General features: G+C 43.4%; 1 protein-coding gene across 3 annotated transcripts in view; it reads right to left on the bottom strand.

The window, feature by feature from the left end:
* Nucleotides 1-13,542, bottom strand: part of TTC37 (tetratricopeptide repeat domain 37) — a 234,110-nt gene that overhangs the window by 63,458 nt on the left and 157,110 nt on the right. For all 3 annotated transcript variants that reach the window (XM_030193398.1, XM_030193400.1, XM_030193399.1), the window contains exon 31: nucleotides 8,874-9,095. In XM_030193398.1, the coding sequence (XP_030049258.1) occupies nucleotides 8,874-9,095 (222 nt within the window). The remainder of the gene's footprint in view (nucleotides 1-8,873; nucleotides 9,096-13,542) is intronic.

Consider the following 13,542-nt stretch of genomic DNA (forward strand, 5'->3'; position numbering starts at 1 on the left):
AAAAGATCCATCCCTGTTTTGTGTAGTTGACCATATATGGCTATTGTTCCCCGGGTCTCAATGCTGATGCCCGCTATCTGGTTGGCGTAGCGCCTGGGAAGTGTTGCTTTCAAGTGAAAAAACTTTCTCCTAGGTAAGCCATTATAAATATTCAGATGTGAAGGTTGGTTCAGCGGCAGCAGTGGATGCAGTATGAAGCACAGGACAGTGATGCTTCTTTATCTAATCTCTGACGAGATTTCCATCACTTGCAAGGCATATGTGTGTGCTGTTCCTGCACCTCAGGAAAGCCTGAAGCCCATAACCATGAGAGTATTCACAGCTACGGCAAAAGCTCTCAATACTATTTCAAAAGCATTACAGTTTGAACAACAAAGTAACATAGCATAGGATGACAGCTAAAGAAGGAAATGTTCCATCTAGTCTTTCCAGTTTTTAACAAGGTTAACCTAACATAGTAACATAGTAGATGACGGCAGAAAAAAGACCTGCACGGTCCGTCCAGTCTGCCCAACAAGATAAACTCATATGTGCTACTTTTTGTGTATACCTTACCTTGATTTGTACCTGTCCTTTTCAGGGCACAGACCGTGTAAGTCTGCCCAGCACTATCCCTGCCTCCCAACCACCAGCCCCGCCTCCCACCACTGGTTCTGGCACAGACCGTATAAGTCTGCCCAGCACCATCCCCACCTCCCAACCACCAGTCCCGCCTCCCACCACCGGCTCTGGCACAGACCATATAAGTCTGCCTAGCACCATCCCCGCCTCCCGCCACTGGCTCTGCCACCCAATCTCGGCTAAGCTCCTGAGGATCAATTTCTTACACAAAAAAGCTCAAAAAAATCCGCAATCAAGCGGAGAACTCAAACGCCCCACCGGAAAACACAGATATGGGTAAAAAGTGGGATGTTTGACCACGGAAATACAAATCCTGGAAACAATATCATAAAAACTTCTTTATTGAAGAAAAGACTCGACACAACTGTTGTGTTTCGGCCTACAGGCCTGCATCAGGAGTCTACCGCTATGACGTAGCGTATATGAATCTGAAATGCCTGAAACACGATTTGGTCCGTGTGACGAACCAAACATAAAGTGATTGGCTATATTACAAAAGTGGTCTTGAAAAAGACCTTTCATGGTAAGCTTGTCCGTAGCGGGCCACTAGGAGCGCAGCATGGAACACAAAAAAGCAACAGCAAAAGTAAAAAGAGTCCACTGTGAACCAACATCACTTGATATACAAAGTGATGTTGGTTCACAGTGGTCACAAGCACTAGTTTCACTTTAATGCCATAGTTCAATATCGGACTTTTTTGACAGATCACTTCATAGATTTATACAAGTACTATATCACTAAGCCTTTTTCATTCCCCTTTTTCAAATATTATTACATATCGTTAAATCTGCATGTTAGTTACACTGTTATCCTCTGAAAGCGTTATAGCACTGTGTACACCTTTTAAAATATCACATTTCTCTATATTCCTAATTACCAGTGCTGCCTAAGGCACATATTTTAGCGTGTCTATATTTTTGCACGGCAAGTATTGGGTACAGATATGTCCTTTGTATTCTATATGATGGATCTTTTTTTATTCTACATTATGGAACCTTTTTACTGAGAGGCTATTCTTTCTGTATTAAATCTTATATATGTATATTAATATTTTTAATGCTAAGTTTATTTAGCCCCTCTAAGGCACTGTTAATGGTTCATATAGTTTACTTTTTTACTGTTCTGTTAGTTATGTCTAATAATTAGTTTGGGTCATATGTACCATTTTTTTATGGTCATTATACTTTGGACGTATAATCATAATATTCATTGTCCTGATTTTTTTGTTGTTATTGCTCTCCTACATGTTCTTTTAAATTCTATTTTATACAATTTCTAAGGACAGTACCCTTTGGATGTATGATCGTAAGTATTTTTATGTTTGTGTATATATATATATATATATATATATATATATATAAATAAAATCCCCCTCAGACATTCTGAATCCCCCTCAGACGTTCTGAAGCTCACCTCTCTCCAACTGTGGCTCCTGACCTAGGCTATTCGGACTCCCGCACTCAGCCACGCCCATCTGCGCCCTAGGCCACGCCCCATCTGGACATAAAAAGCACTCTCAACGTTCCATTGACCACTGACGTCAATGAAGCCAGTTCGTTTGTTCGAAGCTCTGTAGCAGCAGATGTGGGCCCCGCCCTCACATCAAACGTAATGACGTTGAGGGCGGAGCACATTCAAGGAGCCAATCAGTAGCCGAAAGCAGGAGAGAGGCCAGGTTCACACTCTCGCACAGGACAAAGAGGGAGGGTGGCAACACGGCGAGCAAATGGCTGCGGCGAGTGTCCAATGTGGAGGAGGCGGGTGAGGGCTCGGGGTCGAGGACCACTGGCGACTCGGAAGCGGCCAGGCGGGCGGGGGGGGGGGGGGGGAGGAGGAGGAAACACCACTGGCTACGACTCCAGCGCAGCCGTCATCCCATTCACTGAAAACAAAAGAAGCAAACCTATGACATGCTTCAGAACGTTTAATACACAGGAGTGGAAGTGACCCAAGCAAGTGTACGGTAAGCAAGGAAGCCCATTGGTTAATCTCTGTTTCAACTCCCCCACGCAGCCGTCATTGCTATACACTCACTAACAAGCAAACCTAGGAGCTGCTGCTTCACATTGTCGTTTTTAAATTGAGGACAAAAGGAGAGGGGAGGACACAGACAGACCCTGCAACTGGGAGAAAGGGACGGGGGGAACCCCCCTGGAACTGGGAGGGAGGGGGGAATCCCCCCTGCAACTGCAACTGGGAGACAGACTGGGGGGGGGGGGGGGGGAGACCCTGGCACATACTCTCATTCTCACACACACACTCGCACCCAGTCTCACTCTCCCTCTGTCACACACACACGCGCGCACATTCACTCTCTCTAAACATACACACTCTGAGGAAAACTTTGCTAGCGCCCGTTGCATTTCTGTACGAAACGGGCCTTTATTACTAGTATATATATATTTAGTACGTTATTTATTTACTGTTATATATGATTTTTTTAATGATATATTTTATGATCTTTTTATGCATATCCTTTGTACATTTCTTATTGTATATGAGCTCATTTTTTACATAGTTTTTATTTATTTGATATTAGTCTATTTATTGATGTACCTATGTTTTATTTGTATATGCCTGATGAAGGCCTTGCAGCCGAAACACAATTTGTGTTGAGTCTTTCTCACCAACTAATAAAGTTTCTGCACCACACCGCTTGCTTTAGAACTGTTTTGTTACCTTTTCTGGTTTGCTTGGTGCAAAAGTTGGTTTGTGCATTTCTTACATAGCTATGTCTATGCCTTCCTCAAAGGACCAACCATACACATCTCTTCTTCAAAGATTCAGCCATGTACTATGAGAGTTGTGATGCAAAGGCATGAAGGACATATTGAAGAGGTTAACAGGACCATTGTGTTTTCCTCTATATCTAGGGGTGTGCAGCACAATGCATTTTTCAGCCAATCAGTTCTCATACTGCATGCAATGTAAAAACACCGGACATCAGGGAGATCCAGGACCCATTGTTCAAGGAAATACATCATGTGTTGTAAAGTGAGTCTCTCTTTTTCCCTCTGCCTAAAATAAGCTCTAAAAGAAAGTGTTTGTAAGAGATAGCACCATTTTGGTAGAAGAATCACATGGAACAATGCAATATTCCCTCTCACAGATAATGAAAAAAAGCAGTCCGGTGGGTTGTGTTTGCTGCGTTGGGTTTGGACATTAGTCTGATATAAAAGTAATGGCTATATGTAAGTACTTCATCTTCTGTCCTGCCCACTTGAAAGGAAAATGAGTTCCCCTAAAGTTTTCTGAGCGCCACTGATAAGTATTTGATTAAGTTAACTAGCCATTTCTCTAGTGAAGGCCCATGGGATTGAAGGTTTGTTTTTTTTGGCTTTTTTTTTTTTTTTTGAAGCTCTGCATTCCATTTTGCCAATTCTATGGCTGCATACTATTTTTTTTTAAAAATCTTTTCAAGTCTTTCCTTCTTTGAAGAACAACCCTTCAGTGGATAGGGTTAATAAGAGTGCTAAACAGGTCAAATATGTAGACCTTTCTGATATTTTTATGATGCCTATAGACGACAGTTAATTCTTGCAAATGGTTCTATAACTAAGCTTTAGGACAGAGATCAAAGCAATTTATTTAAAAAGTGCTTTTTCAGGATCAAAACTGACCATTAAGGCTTGAATATTCTGCCAAGTACAATACTCAAATGGAAGCTAGAGTTTTTTGTACATTCAACACTGAATGGTAAGGATCAAGTTGCCTTCGTAAAAAGGAGACAACTGGATGAGGAAATGAAGTCATTAAAATCATCAAACTGTGCTCCTCTATTGAGCATAGATAAAAGTATATGCATTGCTGCACAACATGCATACTTTTGCCTGAATGTTCAAAGGCCATTAAGGATTTTTTTCTAACAGATCTTCCTTTTGCCCAGATTAACCCCTGAGGAACTTGGACAATTTAATTTCTCTATTACTATATGATTAAGAACTTCAAACTTCACTAGCCAGGATGGTTTGATAGATTAATTTTATACAATCCTACAAGATCATATCTGTTACCTTCTAGAAAGCGAAGATACTTACCTGTAGCAGGTATTCTCCAAGGACAGCAGACCTTATATTCTCACAAGTGGGGTAACACGGCACTGCATTGCCCTGTCTGGGCTTATAACAAGCCTTAAGTGCTCTGTGGAGCGCGAGACATACTCCAACCCGCATGCTTGGGTGCCTTTCCGCTCACCGCGAGGGCGTGGTTACCACAGTTAAATACTACAGCAAGAAAAAATTTTTGATTTAGTCAGCGACCTCCTCAACCTTCTCTCCAAAAAGGTTATCCCCATAGCAAGGGGCATCTGCCAACCTCTCCTGAACAGACTGTTCCAAGTCAGAAACACGCAACCATGAAAGTCTGTGTATTGCCATACTTTGAGCAGGGATCCTGGAAGCCACATCGAAGGTGTCATAGGCACCCCTGGCTGGCGCATTTATTCGTCCTGCTCCTGTGGGAGAGCGCCCTTCCAAGTCCATCAGCTTGTGCACCAAGTCCTGCAAGTACATGCTCGTAAACAGATGGTAAGACTGTATACGGGGATACGAGCATTGAGACCTGGAACATCTTTCTCCCAAAACAGTCCAAGGTCCTAGCTTCTCTGCCTGGGGGCGCCAAGGCATAGTCTCTAGAACTCCTGGCTCTCTTCAACCGGAATTCACCAGCAACTGAGGCCTATCAAAGCTAAGTGTGCTGTGGATCCAATACAGGGTGTCGATCTTCTTAGGCAGGACAGAGAACAACGGAGGGGACTCCCAGTTCCTATCAAGGACATTGAGTACCTCGAGGAGAGGGACATTCACAGCCTCCAAAGGAGGGGACTCGTAGTCCAGGACCTTGAGCATCTTAGCCCTGGGCTTGTCCTAAACGAAATGGAATAGCATCAGCCATTTCCTTCACAAAAGAGGGAAATGAAAGGCTCTCTGGAGGAGACTTTCTCCTTTCAAGCAAAGGGGAGGGTTCATCCCATGAAAAGTACCTTGGATCCTCAGTCAGTCAGAAACTCCTCGTGGGAGGGCTGAGACCAAGCCTGCCTCGACTTTGAGGAGCCATGTCCTCGAGAGGGGCGTCGAGGACTCGGCTCCCGCCTCGACTCCGGCGAAGCTTCCTCCACCAGCGCCTAAGGGGTACCAGCTTGGGTGGCAGTCAATACCAGTGCCATACATGGCGTCTGCATCGGAGGGTGCACCGCAGGCTGAGGGCCAAGCGGGGTCACAACAAGCTATATGGTGGGTTCAAGCACCCCTGATACTGATGCACACCACTGCAGAATGCCATCCAGCAGCTCGGGAAGGAAGGCCCAGATACACTCTGAGACAGGCTGTAGAACTGCTGGAGCTGAGAGGGGAGCCGGGTCCTGGCTGCCCTCAGACAGGCACATTGGCACCTCCTGGAAAGAGGGCAGCAATCCTCCTGGCGCCGATGCTTCTCGGGTGCCGATTCCCTCAACGCCCCAGAACTCCCAACACCATGCTTTGAGGATGACCAATGTTAATGCTTCTTGGCCTTCACCTGAACCTTGGCATCGAGACTCCTTGGTGCTGACAAGGATGACATTGAATCCTCACTTTGCCTCGGGGTCGGATCTGATGCTGGCCGGTCCCAGGGGGCCCTGTCCAGCACTCGGCGTCTAGACAGGTGGAGACCCACTCGATGCACCACTGCTCCCAGTGTCAATGGATCTCAAAGCAGCCATATGGACCGATGCTCCCAATCCCAACATCAAGGACTCGGATCGGGCTCCAAAAATTCTCTCATGTAGAGCCTCTCTGGCAACCTTGGTTTGTTTCTTCATCCAAAGACAAAGGACACAATTGGCAGGGCTACTATGATTGGGCCCTAAGCACTGAAGGCACCAAGAATGGATGTCTTTGCCAGAGATCACCCGATTGCACCAGGAATAGCACTTAAAGTCAACTGGGAACTTTAGTGGACATGGAAGGAAAAACCTCCAAAGCGAAATCAAAAGACGTGATGGTACCTGAAAAAATCAAGGCACCATAGGAAAATTCACAAAAAAGACACAGACGAACAGTAGGCCTAAATGCGACCTAAGGCACAGAAAATAAAGAAAACTTAAAATCTGGCAAAAAAATAACTAAAAATGTACAGGAAGAGAAGGGGAGAAAGCGAAAAATTGCAGAAAACAAAGCTGAAAAGGCACCAAAAAAAAAAAAAAAGCTCTTCCAAACCGGACGTGAAGAGAAACTACAGACACAGTCCTCTCTTCACCGCAGTAGAAAAACTGTGGTAACCTCACTCTTGTGGTGGGTGGGAAGACATCCGCGCACGCGCAGTGGAGCACATCTCATGCTCCTCAAAGCTCTTAAGGCTTGTTATAAAGCCCGGACTGGGCGACGCCGTGTTACCCCACTTGTCACAATTAATGGCCTGCTGATCCTCGAAGTGTATTATGCACATCAACTTAGCCTTGATAATACTCATTCCAAAATGAGGAAAAGATCCTTTACTACCAGAATTATAATTCTCAATATCACTTTTAAAACTAGATGTAAAATTATTAGAGTATTAGTTGACCAACTGGCTTCATCCTTGCAGTAGCTCATTGATCCATCTCATTATTAATAGTATTTGATTCATCTGTTTGTTTTTGTATTCTTTGTCACAGTTAAACTATTGCATAATAACTTAATCACAATCAGATATCTAGAGATCATTTAGGGGCCCTTTTACAAAGGCACAGTATGTGTGCCCATGAGAGGACAGTAGACGTGTTTGCATTAATCAGGCAGTGCGGGCACATTACCACTGCCTGATTAGCGCAGGAGCCCTTACCACTACTACTACTACTTAACATTTCTAAAGCGCTACAAGGGTTACGCAGCGCTGTACAATTTAAACATAGAGGGACGGTCCGGTCCCTGCTCAAAGAGCTTACAATCTAAGAGACAAGTGAACGGTCAGTCCGATAGGGGCAGTCAAATTGGGGCAGTCTGGATTTACTGAACGGTAAGAGTTAGGTGCCGAATGCAGCATTGAAGAGGTGGGTTTTAAGCAAAGACTTGAAGATGGGCAGGGAGGGGGCTTGGCGTAAGGGCTCAGGAAGGTTGTTCCTAGCATAGGGTGAGGCGAGGCAGAATGAGCGGAGCCTGGAGTTGGCGGTGGTGGAGAAGGGTACAGAGAGGAGGGATTTGTCCTGTGAATGGAGGTTACGGGTGGGAACGTAAGGGGAGATGAGGGTAAAAAGGTAGTGAGGGGCAGCAGACTGAGTGCATTTGTAGGTAAGAAGGAGAAGCTTGAATTGAATGCGGTATCTGATTGGAAGCCAGTGAAGTGACCTGAGGAGAGGGGTGATATGAGTATATCGGTTCTGGCGGAATATGAAACGTGCAGCAGAGTTCTGAACAGATTGAAGGGGGGATAGATGGCTAAGTGGGAGGCCGGTGAGGAGTAAGTTGCAGTAGTCAAGGTGAGAGGTAATGAGAGCGTGGACGAGAGTTCGGGTGGTGTGTTCAGAGAGGAAAGGGCGAATTTTGCTGATGTTAAAGAGGAAGAAGCGGCAGGGCTTGGCTATCTGCTGGATATGCGCAGAGAAGGAGAGAGAGGAGTCAAAGATGACTCCGAGGTTGCGGGCAGATGAGATGGGGAGGATGAGGGTGTTATCAACTGAGATAGAAAGTGGAGGAAGAGGAGACATGGGTTTTGGTGGGAAGACGATGAGCTCGGTCTTGGACATGTTCAGTTTCAGAACTGATGGCAGTAAGAGCCATGCGCTAATTAGGAAATTAGCGCATGACCATTACATAAACACATTTAAGACTCCTCACATTTGGAACTCTCTGTCCCTTGCCCTACATAGTGATCTGTATCTCAGGAGCTTTAAGGCCAACCTGAAAGCTTGGCTTTTCAGACAAGCCTTTGGAGATGAGTATTGACTAGAGGCTGCTGCCGTCCAGTCAGTTCAAAACACCTCTGTTTTTGACTGCTCTAATACCTCTTTTCTTTCTTTGTGTGATACTTACTCTTTCCTATCATCATTTGTAGTTCTTTTCCTTTTTCCATATGGTATTAGCTTTTGTACACCGTTCTGCTCTGACTAGAGTGGTTAAGCAAGTTCAATAAACTCTAACAATAACCATTCAGTTGTAGATATCTTGAAAGCCTGACTGGCTGAGGTTCTCCTAGGATACTGCTGTAAGCCTTCTGGGGACAACAGGAACATAGCTATTGTGTCTGAATATGAGCTACCAGTAAGAAAGTGTGAGCAAAATCCAAATAAAATAAATACCTGTGGATGGCTTTGGAAGCCTGACGTTGCACTGCCACATTCCTGCCCTGCAGTGCAAAAATGGCAGCAGTGATCAGGCATCTTTCATAAACTTGGTCTTTTCTCTCATCATGTTTCAGTAGTTCATTTAGTGCTGCAGTTGAGAGGGTAGCATCACGAATAGCCAGCCCCAGAGTGCAAAGAGCCTGCAGACTTTCAATACTGGGTTCCTTTAAAATTGAACTGCAAAAAAATAACAAGATACAAAATCTCCAGGTAACAGAATTAATTGCTCAGTGAAAGGATGAAACATGGAAGACTCAGTGAAGGGCCTGGTATTGTCAGTCTATACATGCAACCTTGAGAATGTATAAAATCTTGGGCAGGAAAATGCAAAGCAAACACACAAACCCCACATGGACCTTACTCTTTCGACTATGGTGATCTTCACTGCTTTTCTCAGCTGGGTTCATTTTGGCAAAAATACTAAATGGTGGGCACATTAGGCAATGGGACAGGAGGATGCCCCATACAATGATGTAGTCTAGATCAGGGGAGGGCAATGTCAGAACTCGAGGGTCACAATGGAGGCAGTGCATACAAATAGATCTATGCATACTCATTGGGGAAATCCTGAGGACCAAGGTTGCCCACCCCTGGTCTAGATGCTCAGGTAGACTCAAATGTGACATATGTCAGTAGTGAACTCCCCCAGCTCATGTCCCCCATCACATTCAAGCTCCTCTAATCCCGCACACTCTCTTCCCAATCTCATTCCAGCCAGTATCAGCCTTCAGCCACCTCTCCCAGTCAACCTTCATCATTTTCTGTCTACCTCCAAACCATTTCTGCTCAGTTTGTTAATATCCCTCACCTTTCTTTCTGCACTCCCATTCCTAGAACAATTGTTTTCTTTTATCATTGCATTGCTCTGCAATCAGCAGTAACCAATAAAAGAGCAAAGTAAAATCTAGTAGGATATATACAAATTTATTGTGCAACTACAACATACACATTAAAAACAACCAACAAAAGCATAAGTCTCCAGACCAAATTCCAATCAGTTTCAAGAAGGTTAATGAAAGAAAAAAAAATATATAGACAAAATATAAAATTAAAAAAACAAAAACAAAGAACAGTTCAAGATCCCATAAAAATTATACAAGGGTCACTATCCATTGGGATGTGCTTAATAAATATTTAGACATCCGAAGACCACTTTAAAGCTGGTGTGCTAATACACTTTTATCTAATATAGCTTTTAGACATTCCTTTTACTTGTTTACTGACACTACACCTGTTGTAAACACTTTTGGAGGTACCATTTTGCATGTTTTTGAGCTCTTTGGTACATGACGGTTTTGGTTGACACTGAGCACAACCCGATGGTGACCTTTATATAATTTTATGGCATCTTGGAATATGGCCTTTTTTCACTAAAGGGGATGTTCTTTTTTTTTTCTTTTATCAGTTTTTTGTTTGTTTCATTATCCTTCTTTCTTCTATTTTATTTTTGTTACATTTGTACCCCGCGCTTTCCAACTCATGGCAGGCTCAATGCGGCTTACATGATTAAGTGACTTGCCCAGAGTCACAAGGAGCTGCCTGTGCCTGAAGTGGGAATTGAACTCAGTTCCTCAGTTTCGCAGGACCAAAGTCCACCACCCTAACCACTAGGCCACTCCTCTATTTATCCTCCTAGGCTAGGCATCATTCATTTTTGTAACCGATGTCCTGTTTGATATGAAGTAGTAACAACTCCTGACACAAGTCAGGCTTTTGACACAGTTTGAAACTGGTTGGAATTTGGTCTGGAGCAGGGATTCTCAACCCAGTCCTTGGGACACACTCAGCCACTCAGGTTTTCAGGAGATCCACAATGAATATGATTGAGATAAATTTACATGCGCTACCTCCACTGTAAGTAAATCGATCTCTTGAATATTCATTGTGGTTATCCTGAAAACCTGACTGGCTAGGTGTGACCCAGTAACTTAGTTGAGAAGTGCAAGAGCGATGTTCACTTGGGAGGAGCATGGACAGGTCTCCCACTTCTACATGTAACTTACAGAATGCTCCATTTACATGCACACAGTTATCCTGGGTCTATGGCTGATGTAACTGTGACCATATAGATATTAGGCATACCAATGCCGGGTTACTGGCACTGTGTAACAGAATCTGGCTGCCCAGATGCTATTAGGCTCTCACTATACAGTACAGGAGCACTTACATAACATAACCCACTTATAGAATTGTTCCACAGTGCAAAGGTGTTGCTTCTAAATATCCCAGTCAGCAGCACTTATTCTGATAGTTGGGGCTGTTATCTAGATAAAGTCTTTTGAATACTGAGTGTGAGTATATATATAATCCTTATATTATAAATCAGCTATGGGTGGGAAAAGCAGATGAAAATTTGCTGGTAGGCCCATGGCTTGCAAAGTGGCCCTCATAATGATTAGCTTATTTCAAAACTTGGGCATTGTCTAAATAGTTGGATTATCCCTGCTTTGAGATTCCTCCTTTAGGTGTGTATATGAGGGCCAATTTGTAAGCCAAGGGCCTAAAAGCACATTTTCATCTGCTTTTCCCACCCAAAGCTGATTTATAATACAAGGATTATTCTTCCCTCTCTTTCCTTAAACAATTAGCACAAACACAAAAATAAAAATAGGGGGGGGGGGGGGGGGGGAATCAGCTAGCAGTGCTAATCAACACACTGACTCCAGTCTGTTGAATGTCCCCAGTGCCCACATTCTCCTTGCAACATAACCTCACACTATCTTTACCCATCACTATCTTTACCTAGATGGGTAAAAGTGCTCCCAACAGAATATGATATTGTTGGTCAGGAATATTGGCAGATTTCAAACTTGCCTACACACTATTCACTATCCTCTCCCAAGCACCCTTATTCTATGCCCATCACAATTTTTTCCACTAGGCTATAACCCTGACCACAGACTGAAGGATTTAAATACTATTCAGCAAACCGATTTGCCAACTAGAAGTAAGTATCACCTTTTCTAGATCTGAAGTAGCAGTGGACATTTTATTTTATTCTTTCCAACCCAAAAGAATATTGGAAAGAAGTTACACATGAGGGGTTGAGAATGTCTGTCTGTCTAGCGACAAAAAGACAAAAAAAGCTCTCAGAAAATTTAACAGCAAGGAACCATATTTTTGGATGGGGGAAAAGCTAGTGTAAAGACAGCATTCAAAAATGGGGCAGATCAGACCGAAGATTCCAAAGAAATAAAAGTACCTCCCCCTTCAATCAAATGGCACAATGCACTTCTAGGGTAGAAGCTGTTCTATTTTCTACAACATAGAAACAACGAAACACCAAATCATAGCAATTAAGGAATCACTCCTTTTAAAAAGCCTGTCCCTTGTTTTCTACTCTCATGGTCACAGACACACCCATACAGATGTACACATGCATATACATGCATACACACAGGAATTGGAAATAATTCCATGAGGCATACTCCACATGCTTCTTCCACAATAGATCCCCAAGCCCCCTTTCCCCACGCTGCTGCCACATCCCTACTTTGGCCTGGATCTTAATGATTCACATATATATTTCATTTTCTTTGTTGTATGGTAACACCTAGTGACAGAATCGTGTAGTGTGCTGCTAGTTACTGTGTGTACCGACAACTAGTGGTAGTGAAGCATGGCAATACCAGTTCCTGTGGGACAGTGGCATCCTGTGAGGAAACTGTAAATTCTGTTGACCGTGTCTTTTTAATGGTTTGATATATTATCACATAGAGCTTCAACAGAATATTTGGGAACCAATCCATGGAATTTCTTTCTCCTTTAACTGAAAGGCAGACAGACAATAAACACATACGAACAGCCAAACTGAGTCAGAGCAGTGGTCCATCTAGCCCAGTATCCTGCTTCCAACAGTGGCCAATTCAGGTCACAAGTACCTGACAGAAACCCAAATAGTAGTCACATTACAGATATTTAAAACACACACGAGCAGGGGAGCTGAAAAGAATTCCATGAGTCATGGTCCTCATACTTTCCCCATTTGTTATTCCTACTAAAAAAAAAACATATAACAGGAAATCAAATGCCCCAAATATCTCCCTAAATTTCTCCATGGACAAAATGCTCCACTTTGAACAATTTTAGAGAAAGGATAAAGGCTTCTGCTTTCAGTTCTTAACTCCACATGTCTTCCAGCCTAGGGGGAAAAAACAACCCCCCCCCCCCCCCCATTCCATTTCTTATAATTCTGCCACCATTTCCCAGTTACAACTGCAGTCCCAAACGGACTTTTCATGCCTCAAGGCTCCAGGGATACTTTCAAATCCACTCTATTCAGTTCATCCATTTCTGATTCTATCTAGATAGGCAATGCTACTGAGCCAATATGATAAAGGTGGCAGCCAAATATTCATAAAAAGTTAAGCAGTCTCCCCTCTCCTCCTTCACTTATTATTCAAAATAAAACCATTCACTATCTTACTTAATAAGGTGAAAAAAAAAGGACACAGGCAATGCCAGCGGAAGCACTGTACACAAAACAAAAAATGTCTAGGAAGCTGGTTCATACATACCGTATTGACCCTTCTCAGTTTGTTCATACAAGTGCTTCTCCATTGCCTAGTATTTTCCTTTAGACAGCCAGAAAGGACGTACACTTTAGTTTATATAGGTGACCCTG

The sequence above is a fragment of the Microcaecilia unicolor genome, chromosome 2 (assembly GCF_901765095.1).
Source record: "Microcaecilia unicolor chromosome 2, aMicUni1.1, whole genome shotgun sequence".
NCBI lineage: Eukaryota > Metazoa > Chordata > Amphibia > Gymnophiona > Siphonopidae > Microcaecilia > Microcaecilia unicolor.